The 11,771-nt window shown below is 42.3% G+C and overlaps 5 protein-coding genes and 2 pseudogenes across 5 annotated transcripts; 5 read left to right on the forward strand and 2 right to left on the reverse strand.

Annotated features, from left to right (window-relative positions):
• The first annotated feature begins 177 nt into the window (after positions 1–177).
• On the forward strand, positions 178–1,836 carry Idgf5 (Imaginal disc growth factor 5). The gene is made up of 3 exons (XM_018010366.2): positions 178–403; positions 545–1,105; positions 1,158–1,836. The coding sequence occupies exons 1-3, from the start codon at positions 280–282 to the stop codon at positions 1,802–1,804; spliced, it is 1,332 nt and encodes a 443-aa protein (XP_017865855.1). The 5' UTR covers positions 178–279; the 3' UTR covers positions 1,805–1,836.
• A 1,027-nt stretch (positions 1,837–2,863) lies between these two features.
• On the reverse strand, positions 2,864–3,890 carry GstE10 (Glutathione S transferase E10). The gene has a single exon (XM_018010382.2). The coding sequence runs from the start codon at positions 3,774–3,776 to the stop codon at positions 3,051–3,053; it is 726 nt and encodes a 241-aa protein (XP_017865871.1). The 5' UTR covers positions 3,777–3,890; the 3' UTR covers positions 2,864–3,050.
• A 1,131-nt stretch (positions 3,891–5,021) lies between these two features.
• Positions 5,022–6,168, forward strand: LOC108615698 (glutathione S-transferase 1-like). Its single transcript, XM_018010383.2, has one exon. The coding sequence runs from the start codon at positions 5,081–5,083 to the stop codon at positions 5,747–5,749; it is 669 nt and encodes a 222-aa protein (XP_017865872.1). The 5' UTR covers positions 5,022–5,080; the 3' UTR covers positions 5,750–6,168.
• A 291-nt stretch (positions 6,169–6,459) lies between these two features.
• Positions 6,460–7,246, forward strand: LOC108615699 (glutathione S-transferase 1 pseudogene; annotated as a pseudogene).
• Positions 7,247–7,391: 145 nt separating this feature from the next.
• LOC108615701 (glutathione S-transferase 1 pseudogene) lies at positions 7,392–8,383 on the forward strand (annotated as a pseudogene).
• A 1,087-nt stretch (positions 8,384–9,470) lies between these two features.
• On the forward strand, positions 9,471–10,281 carry GstE9 (Glutathione S transferase E9). Its single transcript, XM_018010386.2, has one exon. The coding sequence runs from the start codon at positions 9,471–9,473 to the stop codon at positions 10,134–10,136; it is 666 nt and encodes a 221-aa protein (XP_017865875.1). The 3' UTR covers positions 10,137–10,281.
• Positions 10,282–10,323: 42 nt separating this feature from the next.
• imd (death domain-containing immune deficiency protein) lies at positions 10,324–11,705 on the reverse strand. Its single transcript, XM_018010381.2, has 2 exons — positions 10,865–11,705; positions 10,324–10,800 (listed from the first exon to the last, which is right to left on the reverse strand). Exons 1-2 carry the CDS (start codon positions 11,546–11,548, stop codon positions 10,639–10,641), a joined length of 846 nt encoding a protein of 281 aa, XP_017865870.1. The 5' UTR covers positions 11,549–11,705; the 3' UTR covers positions 10,324–10,638.
• Positions 11,706–11,771: the final 66 nt, after the last annotated feature.

Raw genomic sequence — 11,771 nt, forward strand, 5'->3', positions numbered from 1 at the left:
CTCCTTACATGTAATTCAGTCAGCGTACGCACATACACATTCTGATTTATGACAAAGCCCAATTAGTGCACAGCTTCTAGTCGACAATAATCAAAGTAATGCCATCTCCCTTGCACGCCTTATCACTGAGTTGTTTTGGATTCAGTCTCAAGTCGTTTCTATTCATGCTATCAGCAGCAGTTCAGCTACAGCGACTGGCAGTCTCTAAACCCAAGTCAAAGCAAGCACACACTGTTCTCCTCTACAAACAAACACACACATACGCGCACACACATCTACATGTTGCCTAAGGGCTGGATATTCCTGTTAGCTGGTCTGCTCTGGCTGGATGGCTGTCCTCCAAGCCAAGCAGATGTGGCCAAGCTCGTTTGCTACTACGATGCGTCGAGCTTTGTGCGTGAAGGTGAGCAAGAGCTAATCTTTGTATGCCAAATGGCAGGGTGAAATGGGGGGTTATCTCTTCTATTTCATGTGTACATCACATATACATATATACATATTTATCACATATATACATAGCTTCTTGTTTTTGTTATGCTTACAGGTCCTGCACAACTTTCGCTGCAGGAACTGGAGCCCGCTTTAGGCTTTTGCAACTACCTGATTTATGGCTATGCCGGCATCGATGCGGAGAGCTTTAAGATCAAGAGTTTGAATCCCGAGCTCAGCTATAATCGCCAGCATTATAGTCATATTACGGCATTGCGCCGGAAGCATCCACATTTGCGTATATTGCTCTCCGTGGGCGGTGGCCGTGATGTGAATGCTGAGGGCGTGGCGGATAGCATTAAATATCTGAGCCTACTGGAGCAGCCGGAGCATCGCAACAGCTTCAAGGCCAGCGCTCGAGAGGAGCTGTCGAACTATGGCTTCGATGGCTTGGACTTGGCCTGGCAGTTCCCGCTGCTAAAGCCCAAGCGGCAGCAGGGCGCCTTGAAGCGCGCCTGGACCTCGTTTAAGGGCTGGTTCAGCAGCAACTCCATCGATCCCAAGGCCGAGGAGCACAAGGCGCAGTTCGCCTCCTTTGTCAGGGAGCTGCGACTGGAGCTGCAGCGCAACGGTAAACTGTTGACGCTCAGCATGCTGCCACATGTGGATGCAGAGCGTAAGTACCAAATGGAATACCATCTGAAAAGTCGCCTCATTCTCTGCTGCAGTCTTCATAGATGTACCATCGGTGCTCAGCTTTGTGGAGTTTGTCAATTTGGGCACCTACGATTTCCAAACCCCGCAACGGGATCCCAAGCAAGCGGATCTGCCGGCTCCGCTGTATGATATGTACGATCGCGATGCCAGGCACAATGTTAACCAGCAGGTGCAGTATTGGCTCAATCACACGGCCAATGCGCAGCAGCTGAACATCGGCATTACGACCTACGGACGTTCGTGGAAAATGTCGCGCGATTCGGGCATCACTGGATTTCCGCCAATTGCCGATACGGAGGGACCAGCTCCCGGTGGCAGGCAGACGAATCAGCCCGGTTTGCTAAGCTGGCCAGAGATTTGTGATCTCTTGCAGCGTCATCTCGGCCAGGGCAAGGATACGAGTGCTGACCATCTGCGCAAGGTGGGCGATCCCACGAAGCGTTTTGGCATCTATGCCTATCGAGCGGCTGACGACAATGGCGAGAACGGCATCTGGGTGGGCTACGAGGATCCCACCACGGCGGCGATAAAGGCTGATTTCGTCCGGGCTCAGGGCTTGGGCGGTGTGGCCCTCCACGATCTGTCCCTAGATGATTTCAGAGGTCAATGTGCGGGCGAAAAGTTTCCCATACTTAGAAGCATTAAATATAAATTATGAGTGGCTCAGAAATAAAGGAAATAAAATTTAAATGTAAAATATAAAATATAACATATAAAATATAAAATATAAAATATAAAATATAAAATATAAAATATAAAATATAAAATATAAAATATAAAATATAAAATTAAAATATAAAATATAAAATATAAAATATAAAATATTAAATATTAAATATTAAATATATATATAATATTCTATATTCTCATGTTAACTAAATCCAAATATGGCTTACAACAAATAAGCGGCTTTTCGCCCATAAAAAATGTATTTTATGGGAATAGTGTTTCGCTTCTATCGAAGCTTTTCCATTTAAGCCGCTTTTCATGGAAAGTCCTCAACAACCGAACATGCAAAAAAAAAAGGTAAAAATAAGGTGGAAAACCAATTCAATTGAAATAGAGAGAGGGAGAGAGAGACACAGATACACAGGGACACAGAGAGTGAGTAAGATATTTCAAAGAGCGCCTAAAAGCATGCTACAATAAATTGATACAGCCAGCGAAGCAAAAAAGGAAAAAGTCGCAACAAAGTTCGTTCGTACAAGGGGAAATGCAAAAAAGTAAAAAAAAAATGAACACGTCGCATTAAACGCAAACGAATCTGGCCAAGCAGAAAGCTTGACAACAAACCCAACATCCAGGTGGACGCTGTGGGTGGAGGGTGGAGGGCGTGGCCGGCAGCGAGACGAATGTCCAAAGTAAAAGTTGAAATTAAACCAATTAGTTTGCCTGCGTCAACCCGGTCTGGCCTCGCACTCCTTGCCAAGACGAAGGGACAACGGCCGGTGGGCGTGGCAAGGCTAAGGTAGCGGCAGCATTGCTCAGCCAGGCATTTAGGCAGGCAGCCCGCCCGGCCCGCACACCTGGCGCTGCCAGCCCGAACTCCAAACTTCCGACACGCGACACCCGACGTGTCCCGGCGTGTCCCGGAGTTCCGAGTCCTAGCTGACGGCGTCATAAATTAATTATGATTTAACAACTTCAGCATGCACGACACGGCAAAAACTTTGCGCTTTTCAAGCGTCTCCTGTTTTTTTTGTAATAAAAAAAAGGGTACGATTTTTTGTTTTTATTTTTTTTTCAAGTTTTAATGAGCGCAAAAAGTTAAGAAAAGTTTCTCAAAAAGCTGAATTAATAGGAGCGAAGCAAGGATGAAATTTGATAAATATATTCAAATCCTTTCCTAAATTAAACACAACACAAAGTATCATAAGCTGCGGTGCGTTCGTTTCAGTGGTTATTTACTTCAGTGGCTGCCTGCCCGCACCGCTCTTGATCTCCTCGAAGGCCTTGAGCCAGAGCTTGTCGAACTGCTTGGGCAGCTTGGCGCGCACCATCTCAGCCATTCGGCGGGCGCCCCGCTGATTCGCCTCCTCGTAGTACGGTAAGTGGGAGATTCGTGTCAGCCAGTCGCTCAATTTGGGATACTTGGCAGCATCCACGGGCGCATAGCTCAGGTGCAGGGTGCTGAGCGTTGCGACGATGCTGAAGTCCGCTATGGTCAGCAGTTGTCCGGCCAAATAGTTGCGTCCGTCCAGAAACTGTTCGAGCAGATCGTAGGCCTTGTGCAGCTGCTCGATTAGGACGTTTGGCAGCTCCGTCACCTCCTCCTGGAAGATCAGATGCTGCAGCTGCTTGAAGAGCACAAACAAAATGCCCGAATCGAAGTGCAATCGCTGATCCACCAAGGCACGCTTCAGCGGATCGCGTGGATACAGGGCATCGGTGAAGGCATATTTGCCAACCAGATAGCCCATGATGGCATGCGAGTCCCAGATGCAGGCGTCGTTATCCTGCAGCACCGGCACCGTACGCTGTGGATTCTTGCGCACAAAATGCGGCTCCAAGTGCTCCCCGGCAAGCAGGTCCACGTGCCGGAACTCGTGCTCCAGCTCTAGGGCGCGCAACGTAAGCAGCACAGCGCGCACGCCCGGACTCAATTCAGTGCCAAACAGGACGAGCACCATGATGCGGATTGTAAATAGACGTATATATGGATAGATAGCTAGTATATCGACTAGACTATATCTAGTCTAACTGCTTAGCAGCTACTGCGCCGGCTGAGTTTCTGCTGCCACACAGACAGCTGCCATCAGGCAGTGCATGATTTAAGTCAGTAGATAAGATTAGATAATACCAACAACTAATTACTCGAAAGACGAACAAAAATAATCTAAAGACGTCATAATGCTGCAAGTTTAAGTCGTTTTATTTTCGTTACACATTTCTTATTTAGTGTTTTTTGTTAATTCTTAGTACTTAGACCTTATCTCTTACCTCAATGTTTACCCATGTGTCAGTGGGCTAAAACTAAATTCATCTGATGTACATAAGTATATACACACATATATATTTACATATACATATATGCCATTTATTCTATATCAATTGTATATATAATATAAACCCGTGAGCAAATCACATGAATGATTCAAATTGTGGGGAACAGTTTGCGTGTGGCTGAAATGCATAAATTATTTAAATTAATCGAAATGAAATAGCTGTAAAATCAATTTTAATAGCCATAGATACCCTGTAATTTAGCAACAGCAGCTGCAGGTGCGTTTGGCTTTACATTTCCTTATTAGAGATTAGTTCATAAAATATTTACAAATTTTTAACATATTACAAATATTCAAGAATAAATTAAGCCATAAATAATATTTAAAAAATAATTTTTAATAGGAATTTAATAATAATATTTAATTTAGCAATATAATAATTAATAATAATAACAATCATAATTTTTTTAGCAATCATTTATATTATCTTTGAAATTTGCACATTTTTTATAAATGAAAAAATAATTTATTATTTATAATTTTTTTTATTTTTATATTTATTTTTTTTTTAGTTTTTACTATGCTATAATATAATTTTGTATAAAGTTCTTAAGATATTTATAAAAATATTTATTTTTTGTTTATATTTTATTAAACAGTATTTTAATCAGCTTAATTGTTAAAACTTAGCCTAATTAGTATCGAAACAATAAAAGCACTTTTACTTAATTTGATATACTATCTCAAAAAGAGTCGCCCCCTAATATGAGGTATATGGGACTGGGTGCATATTTAACTATCGTTTGTATTTCATCGTGCTGAGTTTGTTGAACTAATGGCACAGCCCTTCCTCTTACAGCTGGTTAAATACACCGACCACCTACGTGGCCCTCGACGCAGACCACATTTCCCAAGCTCCCCACCACTATATAAGGTCCTGTCGATTAGGACCTGGCAGTTAGTCACCTTCTATCAATCAACGCGGAAGTATGGTTAAACTTTTAATCTATGGCTTGGAGGCAAGTCCGCCCACGCGCTCCTGCTTGCTGACACTTAAGGCGCTGGAGTTGCCCTTCGAACTGGTCCACGTTAATTTGCTAAATGGAGAGCATTTGACACCCGAGTTTCTGGAAAAGAACCCACAGCACACGGTGCCGATGCTAGAGGACGACGAAGGCTGCATTTGGGACTCGCATGCTATAATGACATATCTTGTGGGTAAATATGGAAAGAACGATGCTCTGTATCCACTGGATCACCATCAGCGCGCCATTGTGGATCAGCGGCTGCATTTCGATTCGGGTCTCATGTTCACCGGCGCCTTGCGCCCGATAACAAGAGGTATTCTAATGCTGGGAGAAACTGTCATCGAACAGTCTAGAATCGAAGCCGTTTCTGAAATCTATGATCTGGTAGAGCTATTTTTGAGTGATAACGATTTTGTGGCTGGCAACGAGCTGACCTTAGCTGACTTTAGCTTTGTGTCGTCAATCAGCTGTCTGTGGATCTATCTGCCAATAGATGCGGCTAAATATCCCAGAATCTCGGCCTGGGTGCAACGTATGAAGGAGCTGCCCTACTACGAGGAGGCCAATGGCATAGGCGCGGCTCAACTGGAAACAATACTTAAATCGAAAAACTTCACAATTGCAGCTTAGAATGCATTTTATTTGAATATATTACGAAATTAATACACATACTATGTTAATTAGCTAGCACAATGCATTTGAAGAGCACCTTATAATTGCATTCTCCTTATTGTGAAATATTTTTTTACCGAAATGCCATGGAAAGTGCACAGTCATGACAAGTCAGCTTATTGAAGAGAGCGCGATCACAGTTAGAATACCAATATCTAAACACAAAAACGAAAACCAACAACTATCCGGCATAGGCGTATATATGTATATGAGAGAATAAGTGAGAGCGCTAGAACAGCTGATGAGCTTTTAGAAAACTGTGATTTCTAAAAAAACCGGAGAGCATAGGCTACACAAAGTTAAATTAGCAAACATCTAAGCACGACACATACATACATTCAAATAAAATAAACAGTAATTAACTTTACGCCTCCTTATTTTCCCCCTCTTCCCTCTTCATATATGTAATTAATAAAAATTGCATTAGCATTTATTTTTAACGGCGTTAGAAATCAATGCAAACATACTCAATTTCCTTGTGTATGTATGTATGTGTATATGCATGCATGTATGCGTGAGGGCTTGCGTGCAGTAGCAGCAGCGATTAGGAGAGTTAAAAAGTTAAAGAGCGTGGGAAGTTAACAGCAGTTACGTTCACTCTGAACACGTATGGGAATTTGACGAACATGTTCGACTCTCTTTAGGGTCGGGTGCATATAAAAGCCACGATACTCACCCATTGGCCGGTCAGTTATCGTTCAGACGCCAAACGCAATACACAAGTAAATTATAAATATGGTGAAGCCTATTCTCTATGGTATCGATGCCAGTCCGCCAGTGCGTGCCGTCAAATTGACGCTGGCTGCGCTGCAGCTGCCCTACGACTACAAAATTGTCAATTTGATGAATAAGGAGCAGCATTCGGAGGAATATCTGAAGAAGAATCCACAGCATACGGTGCCACTATTGGAGGATGGCGATGCAAACATAGCCGACTCGCATGCCATAATGGCGTATCTGGTGAGCAAATACGGCAAGGATGACTCACTATATCCCAAGGATCTGGTGAAACGCGCTCTCGTCGATAATCGCATGTACTTCGAGTCGGGCGTCGTATTCGCCAATGCCTTGCGCAGCCTAACCAAAATGGTTCTCTTCCTCGGCAAGACGGAGGTGCCGCAGGAGCGCATTGATGCGATTACCGAGGCATACGATTTCGTCGAAGCTTTCCTTAAAGATCAGACCTATGTAGCCGGCAATCAGCTGACCATTGCCGATTTCAGTCTCATCTCATCTATCAGCTCTCTGGTTGCCTACGTGCCAATCGACGCCGCCAAATATCCCAAGCTGAGCGCTTGGATCAAGCGATTGGAACAGTTGCCCTATTATGCAGAAAATAGCACAGGTGTACAGCAATTTGTAGCGGCTGTCAAAAGTAAGCCATTCACAGTAGTTGGCTAAGTGTTATCAGTTCTCTCATTAGCTCTTTTATAATAAATGTTTTGTTTTATCTAATCATCGATAATCTTTGCTGTTTATGCTTTTATCAACAAAAGCCCACTGCTCAGGGAACTTATAAAGAAAGTAAAAACAACGGGGAGGGTCATATGAAAGAGAGAGAGAGAAAAATGCCAATAGTCGCATTTCAAGCGGCAAATTGACAAGTTACTTAGTCTATTTTTCGCTCACTTCTTTTATTTTGCTATTGGAATTTGGTATATTTTTTGGAAGGCAATTCCTCTCTTTGTTTGAATATCAAATCATAACAAAATACCTTAAAAAATTTTGCTTGATCTTTGGGCTCTTTATGGAAATTTGTGAAAAGAGACAGCTGACTCTCTAATGATATTAAAATAGTATGTATTTAGTTGTTGCGTGCTTTGCTTTGTCACATGATTCGTTTCTCTTATAATTATGATTTTTGACAAGATTGAGCAAAATTTCCTCTTAGGCTGCTAGTAATAGTTCAGCTTGCAAACCGGCAACATGGTTAATCTGACGCTCTACGGATTGGATCCCAGTCCGCCAACGCGCGCCGTCAAAATGACGCTGGCTGCCCTACAATTAGCATATAAATATGTTAATGTTAATGTGCTCAAGGCAGAACAGCATTCACCAGCTTATCTACAAAAGAACCCACAGCACACGGTACCCATGCTGGAGGATGGGCCAGTTCGTTTCTGGGACTCGCACGCCATAATGGCTTACCTGGTGCGTAAATATGCCAAGGATGATTCACTGTATCCCAAGGATTTCTACAAGCGTGCATTGGTGGATCAACGACTGCACTTTGAGTCGGGCGTGGTGTTTGCTCATGCTCTGATAAGCATAACGCGCATGGTTCTCTTCCTAGGCCAGACAAAGGTGCCCAAAGAGCGCATTCAGGCAATCGTCGAAGCTTACGATTTTGTAGAAGCCTTTCTCAAGGATCAGGAATATATTGCCGGCGATCAGCTGACCATTGCAGACTTTAGTCTCATTTCCTCCATAAGCTCAATGGTTGCATACGTCGAAATCGATCCCGTTGTATATCCCAAACTGAGAGCTTGGATGCGTCGCATGGAACAGCTGCCAGTTTATGCAGAGAATTCGTTAGGAGCGCGTCTCTTTATAGCTTCAGTGAAGAAGGCAAAGTTCACAGTGGCCGAATGAGAGAAGAGCAGAGAGCAGAGAGATAACTGTAAGTGGCAATTCTATTTTCAATGTGAAATAAACAGAACGCACGTCCACTCAACATGGCTCTCTTTATTGAACAGAAAGCTGTGGTAAGCATGATTAGCAATATTCTCTTATGATGTTAGTTTTGGTCATTAATTAGGTTTAATGAATTTTTTACTGAGCTTAAATACTTTGTTTACGTGCACAAATGATTAGGGGAGCTTATGGCAAATTTTAAACATTTGGGATACGTTTTAAGCCCTCAAAGTCTTATACACAGTTTCATACATAGTTTTTCTTTAACTTTCTAGCCTATACTCTTATACGTATCTGTATATAAATTATTCGCATAAATATATGTAAGTGTTATACGAACCATGACCATTTCAGCTCGAATGCCCCAAGCACGTGTCTCACTTACCTAGCACACGTAATGTTATCAGTTTATCGCACCTGCATATCTATTGTTTGATAAGATTTCCAGCTTTGAGTGCCATAAAAAGGTCTTCCAAGAATCGTAAAGAAATGCTGAATATTATAAATTTTTATTGTTTCTATTATACATATAAGTGACGATAATGCCAAATAGTTTATAATATTTATGAAATTTGAAACCTAAAGTCTAATAGAAAAAATTTTATACTGAAAGATTTTTATTTTTCCAGTGAAAATTGGATATTTATGGGCTATATTTAGCTATATTCAGCTAGTAGTTAGTTATAGCCATTTCTAGATAGATTGACGTATCACTTTAATATATTGAAATCTATGTATGCTTATTGGTCAAGCCCCTTTGATTAATGTATTGACAGTTGCTACAGCTGCTAAGCTCTGTTTGAATGTATAACACATAGTATCGCTACATAATCAGTACAAGCAAGTGGAATACATTTAGATAGTAATTAAAACGACAAGCGATTACAGCTCAAAGCGACAGACAGGGAGAAAGAGATAGATAGAGAGAGAGAGAGAGAGAGAGGTGGTGAGCTTCTATTGAACTATAGCAAAAGAATCGAGGAAGATTTAATTAGTTGAACTATAGCATTGCAGGCTTTCAGACGTCTCCAGCTTAAGTATAGAAATGGGCAAATTGGTATTGTACGGTGTGGAAGCAAGTCCTCCGGTGCGCGCTTGCAAGATGACCCTGCACGCTCTTGGTCTGCAATACGAGTACAAGCTGGTCAATATCCTGGCTGGCGATCAGCGCAGCAAGGAGTACACTCTGAAGAATCCACAGCATACGGTGCCCATGCTGGAGGACGATGGTAAATGCATCTGGGACTCGCATGCTATAATGGCTTATCTGGTACGCAAATACGGCAAGGAAGATTCGTTGTATCCCAAGGATTACTATAAGCGAGCTGTAGTGGATCAACGGCTACATTTCGAGTCGGGCGTTGTCTTCCAAGGTTGCATAAGAAATATTGCTGCGCCGATCTTCTATCGCAACGAGACTGAAGTGCCGCGCTATATGATCGATGGCATCTTTGATATGTACGATTTCCTCGAGGCTTTTCTGGGCAATCAGGACTATTTGTGCGGCTCGACCTTGACCTTGGCTGACTTCAGTTGCATCTCATCGGTGGCCAGCCTGTTAGGCCTCGCACCCATCGAATCGAAACGTTATCCGAAACTTAGCGCATGGATAGCGCGCATGGAACAGCTGCCCGATTATCAGTCGAACAATGGCAATGGCGCACAAATGTTAATAGATCTGTTTACCGCTAAGATCAAAAAGATCGTTTAGAGAGAGATTTTAAATGACATAAACACCAATGACATAATTCAATCATCTGATAGAGAATCTACGTATGTGCCAATGTATATAATAAAGTAAATATATTTGTGTTAAAGGTTTTGCATATATACAAATATATATTAACGATTTATAATTATTAAGTTTTCACATTTCTTTCCAATACATATGAAAACAATTACATAACCGTACATCTTGTTTATTGTCATAATTTTTAATAATTGGAAACAAATTCATTATCACATTTAACAAATCAAAGAGTTTGGAACAAAGTTATTTTCTAAGGCACCTATTCGAAGTATAAGTATATAAAAATATTTGACAATGCCCTTTTTTATGCAAACAAAAATAGTTTAACAAATATTATTGCACAAAAGTTAGAATGCTCTACGCTAATTGCTGAGTTGTTTCTGGTTTTTTGTTTTGTTTGGAAAACAGCTTAATTAGTGACTTATACTAATTGGATATGTTGTAGCCCTGGTTTTTTAACTGCCTAACTGGATGTCTTGCGCTTCTCGAGTGCCTTCCAAACGAGTTTCATGCGCTGCACACACTCCCGATGCTGGGATTCCCACAGCAAGGTGGTGAGTCGTCCCACGGTGGCAACGCCATCATCAGAACTGCGCAGCCACTGTAGCAACAGTTGATAAATCACCTGCAAGATATAGATAAATATAAAGATAATAACTTATATCGTATATGTACAGCATATGACTAACCTCCTTGATGTTGCCATGCATTTGATGATCAATTATTGCTTGCTCGATCTGACCCTCTGAGTGGCCCAGATCGCGCATCACCTGTTTCCAGCCTTCGCCCAGGTGAGTGGCGACCGCGTCCAGCAATCGTTCGTCTGGCTCCTGCTGTGACTGCATCATTGCCACAATGCTAACGGTTTTCCTTGGCACACCATGTCGGACTTTGGCATCGGATGGCAGCGCTCCGGCCACATCCTCCGTTGTGCTAGTGCTGCCTTTGCGTGAACTGCAGCCAGTTAAATTTTGATTGAAATTGTATACGGAGCCAAAATGCAAATTGCTGGCATTCGAGAAGTTCATCACCACCTGTTGCTGTGCACTGTGCACGTTCATTGTGTTCATGGTATTGGTGTTACCATTCACTAGAGCACTTCCTGGTATTTGCGCCGATTGCACCACATCCATGGAATTGTAATTGGGATCGGAGAGCTCGCGCAGCACCGATTCGGTTAGATCAGCGGATGGTGTTGGCGTATTGGAGGACAGCGATAATGCGCCGCTATTGTCGTTATCTGCCTCGCTAACTGGCAGTGCATCTGTTTCCAAACGTCCCTCCGCACTCATGTTTGTGTTGCTACTGTTACCGTTGTTTGTGTCTCTGTTGCCGCCAAAGATATTGGGCAGTAAACTCTTTAGTTTTGGCATATTTTGTGTCTGTATGCGTGTGTGTCTGTGCGTGTTTGATTGGGCTATAAATAAATTGTATTTCGGAAATGCCAAGAGAACGGGTATTTTCCAAGACACAAAAAAAATATATATAACTCGCTCTCCTCTTTTCTTTTTTGTCTTTGTTGTGTGAATGGCAACAAGTTGAACGGGCGTTGCTACATTTGTTATCGATAGTTGTGTATGGTAAATCACCCACATA

This window comes from Drosophila arizonae, chromosome 5 (assembly GCF_054131065.1).
Source record: "Drosophila arizonae isolate 15081-1271.41 chromosome 5, UAZ_ARI_1.0, whole genome shotgun sequence".
NCBI classification, from domain to species: domain Eukaryota; kingdom Metazoa; phylum Arthropoda; class Insecta; order Diptera; family Drosophilidae; genus Drosophila; species Drosophila arizonae.

What these genes read in the sequence shown, in the direction of transcription:
- Idgf5 (XM_018010366.2), top strand. Translation starts at nt 280, where the DNA reads ATGTTGCCTAAGGGCTGGATATTCCTGTTAGCTGGTCTGCTCTGGCTG. An exon ending in GTCGAGCTTTGTGCGTGAAG is followed by an intron (nt 404 to 544) that starts GTGAGCAAGAGC and finishes TTATGCTTACAG; the next exon opens with GTCCTGCACAACTTTCGCTG. An exon ending in GCCACATGTGGATGCAGAGC is followed by an intron (nt 1,106 to 1,157) that starts GTAAGTACCAAA and finishes TCTCTGCTGCAG; the next exon opens with TCTTCATAGATGTACCATCG.
- imd (XM_018010381.2), bottom strand. Translation starts at nt 11,548, where the DNA reads ATGCCAAAACTAAAGAGTTTACTGCCCAATATCTTTGGCGGCAACAGA. An exon ending in TGCATGGCAACATCAAGGAG is followed by an intron (nt 10,801 to 10,864) that starts GTTAGTCATATG and finishes TATATCTTGCAG; the next exon opens with GTGATTTATCAACTGTTGCT.
- GstE10 (XM_018010382.2), bottom strand. Translation starts at nt 3,776, where the DNA reads ATGGTGCTCGTCCTGTTTGGCACTGAATTGAGTCCGGGCGTGCGCGCT.
- GstE9 (XM_018010386.2), top strand. Translation starts at nt 9,471, where the DNA reads ATGGGCAAATTGGTATTGTACGGTGTGGAAGCAAGTCCTCCGGTGCGC.
- LOC108615698 (XM_018010383.2), top strand. Translation starts at nt 5,081, where the DNA reads ATGGTTAAACTTTTAATCTATGGCTTGGAGGCAAGTCCGCCCACGCGC.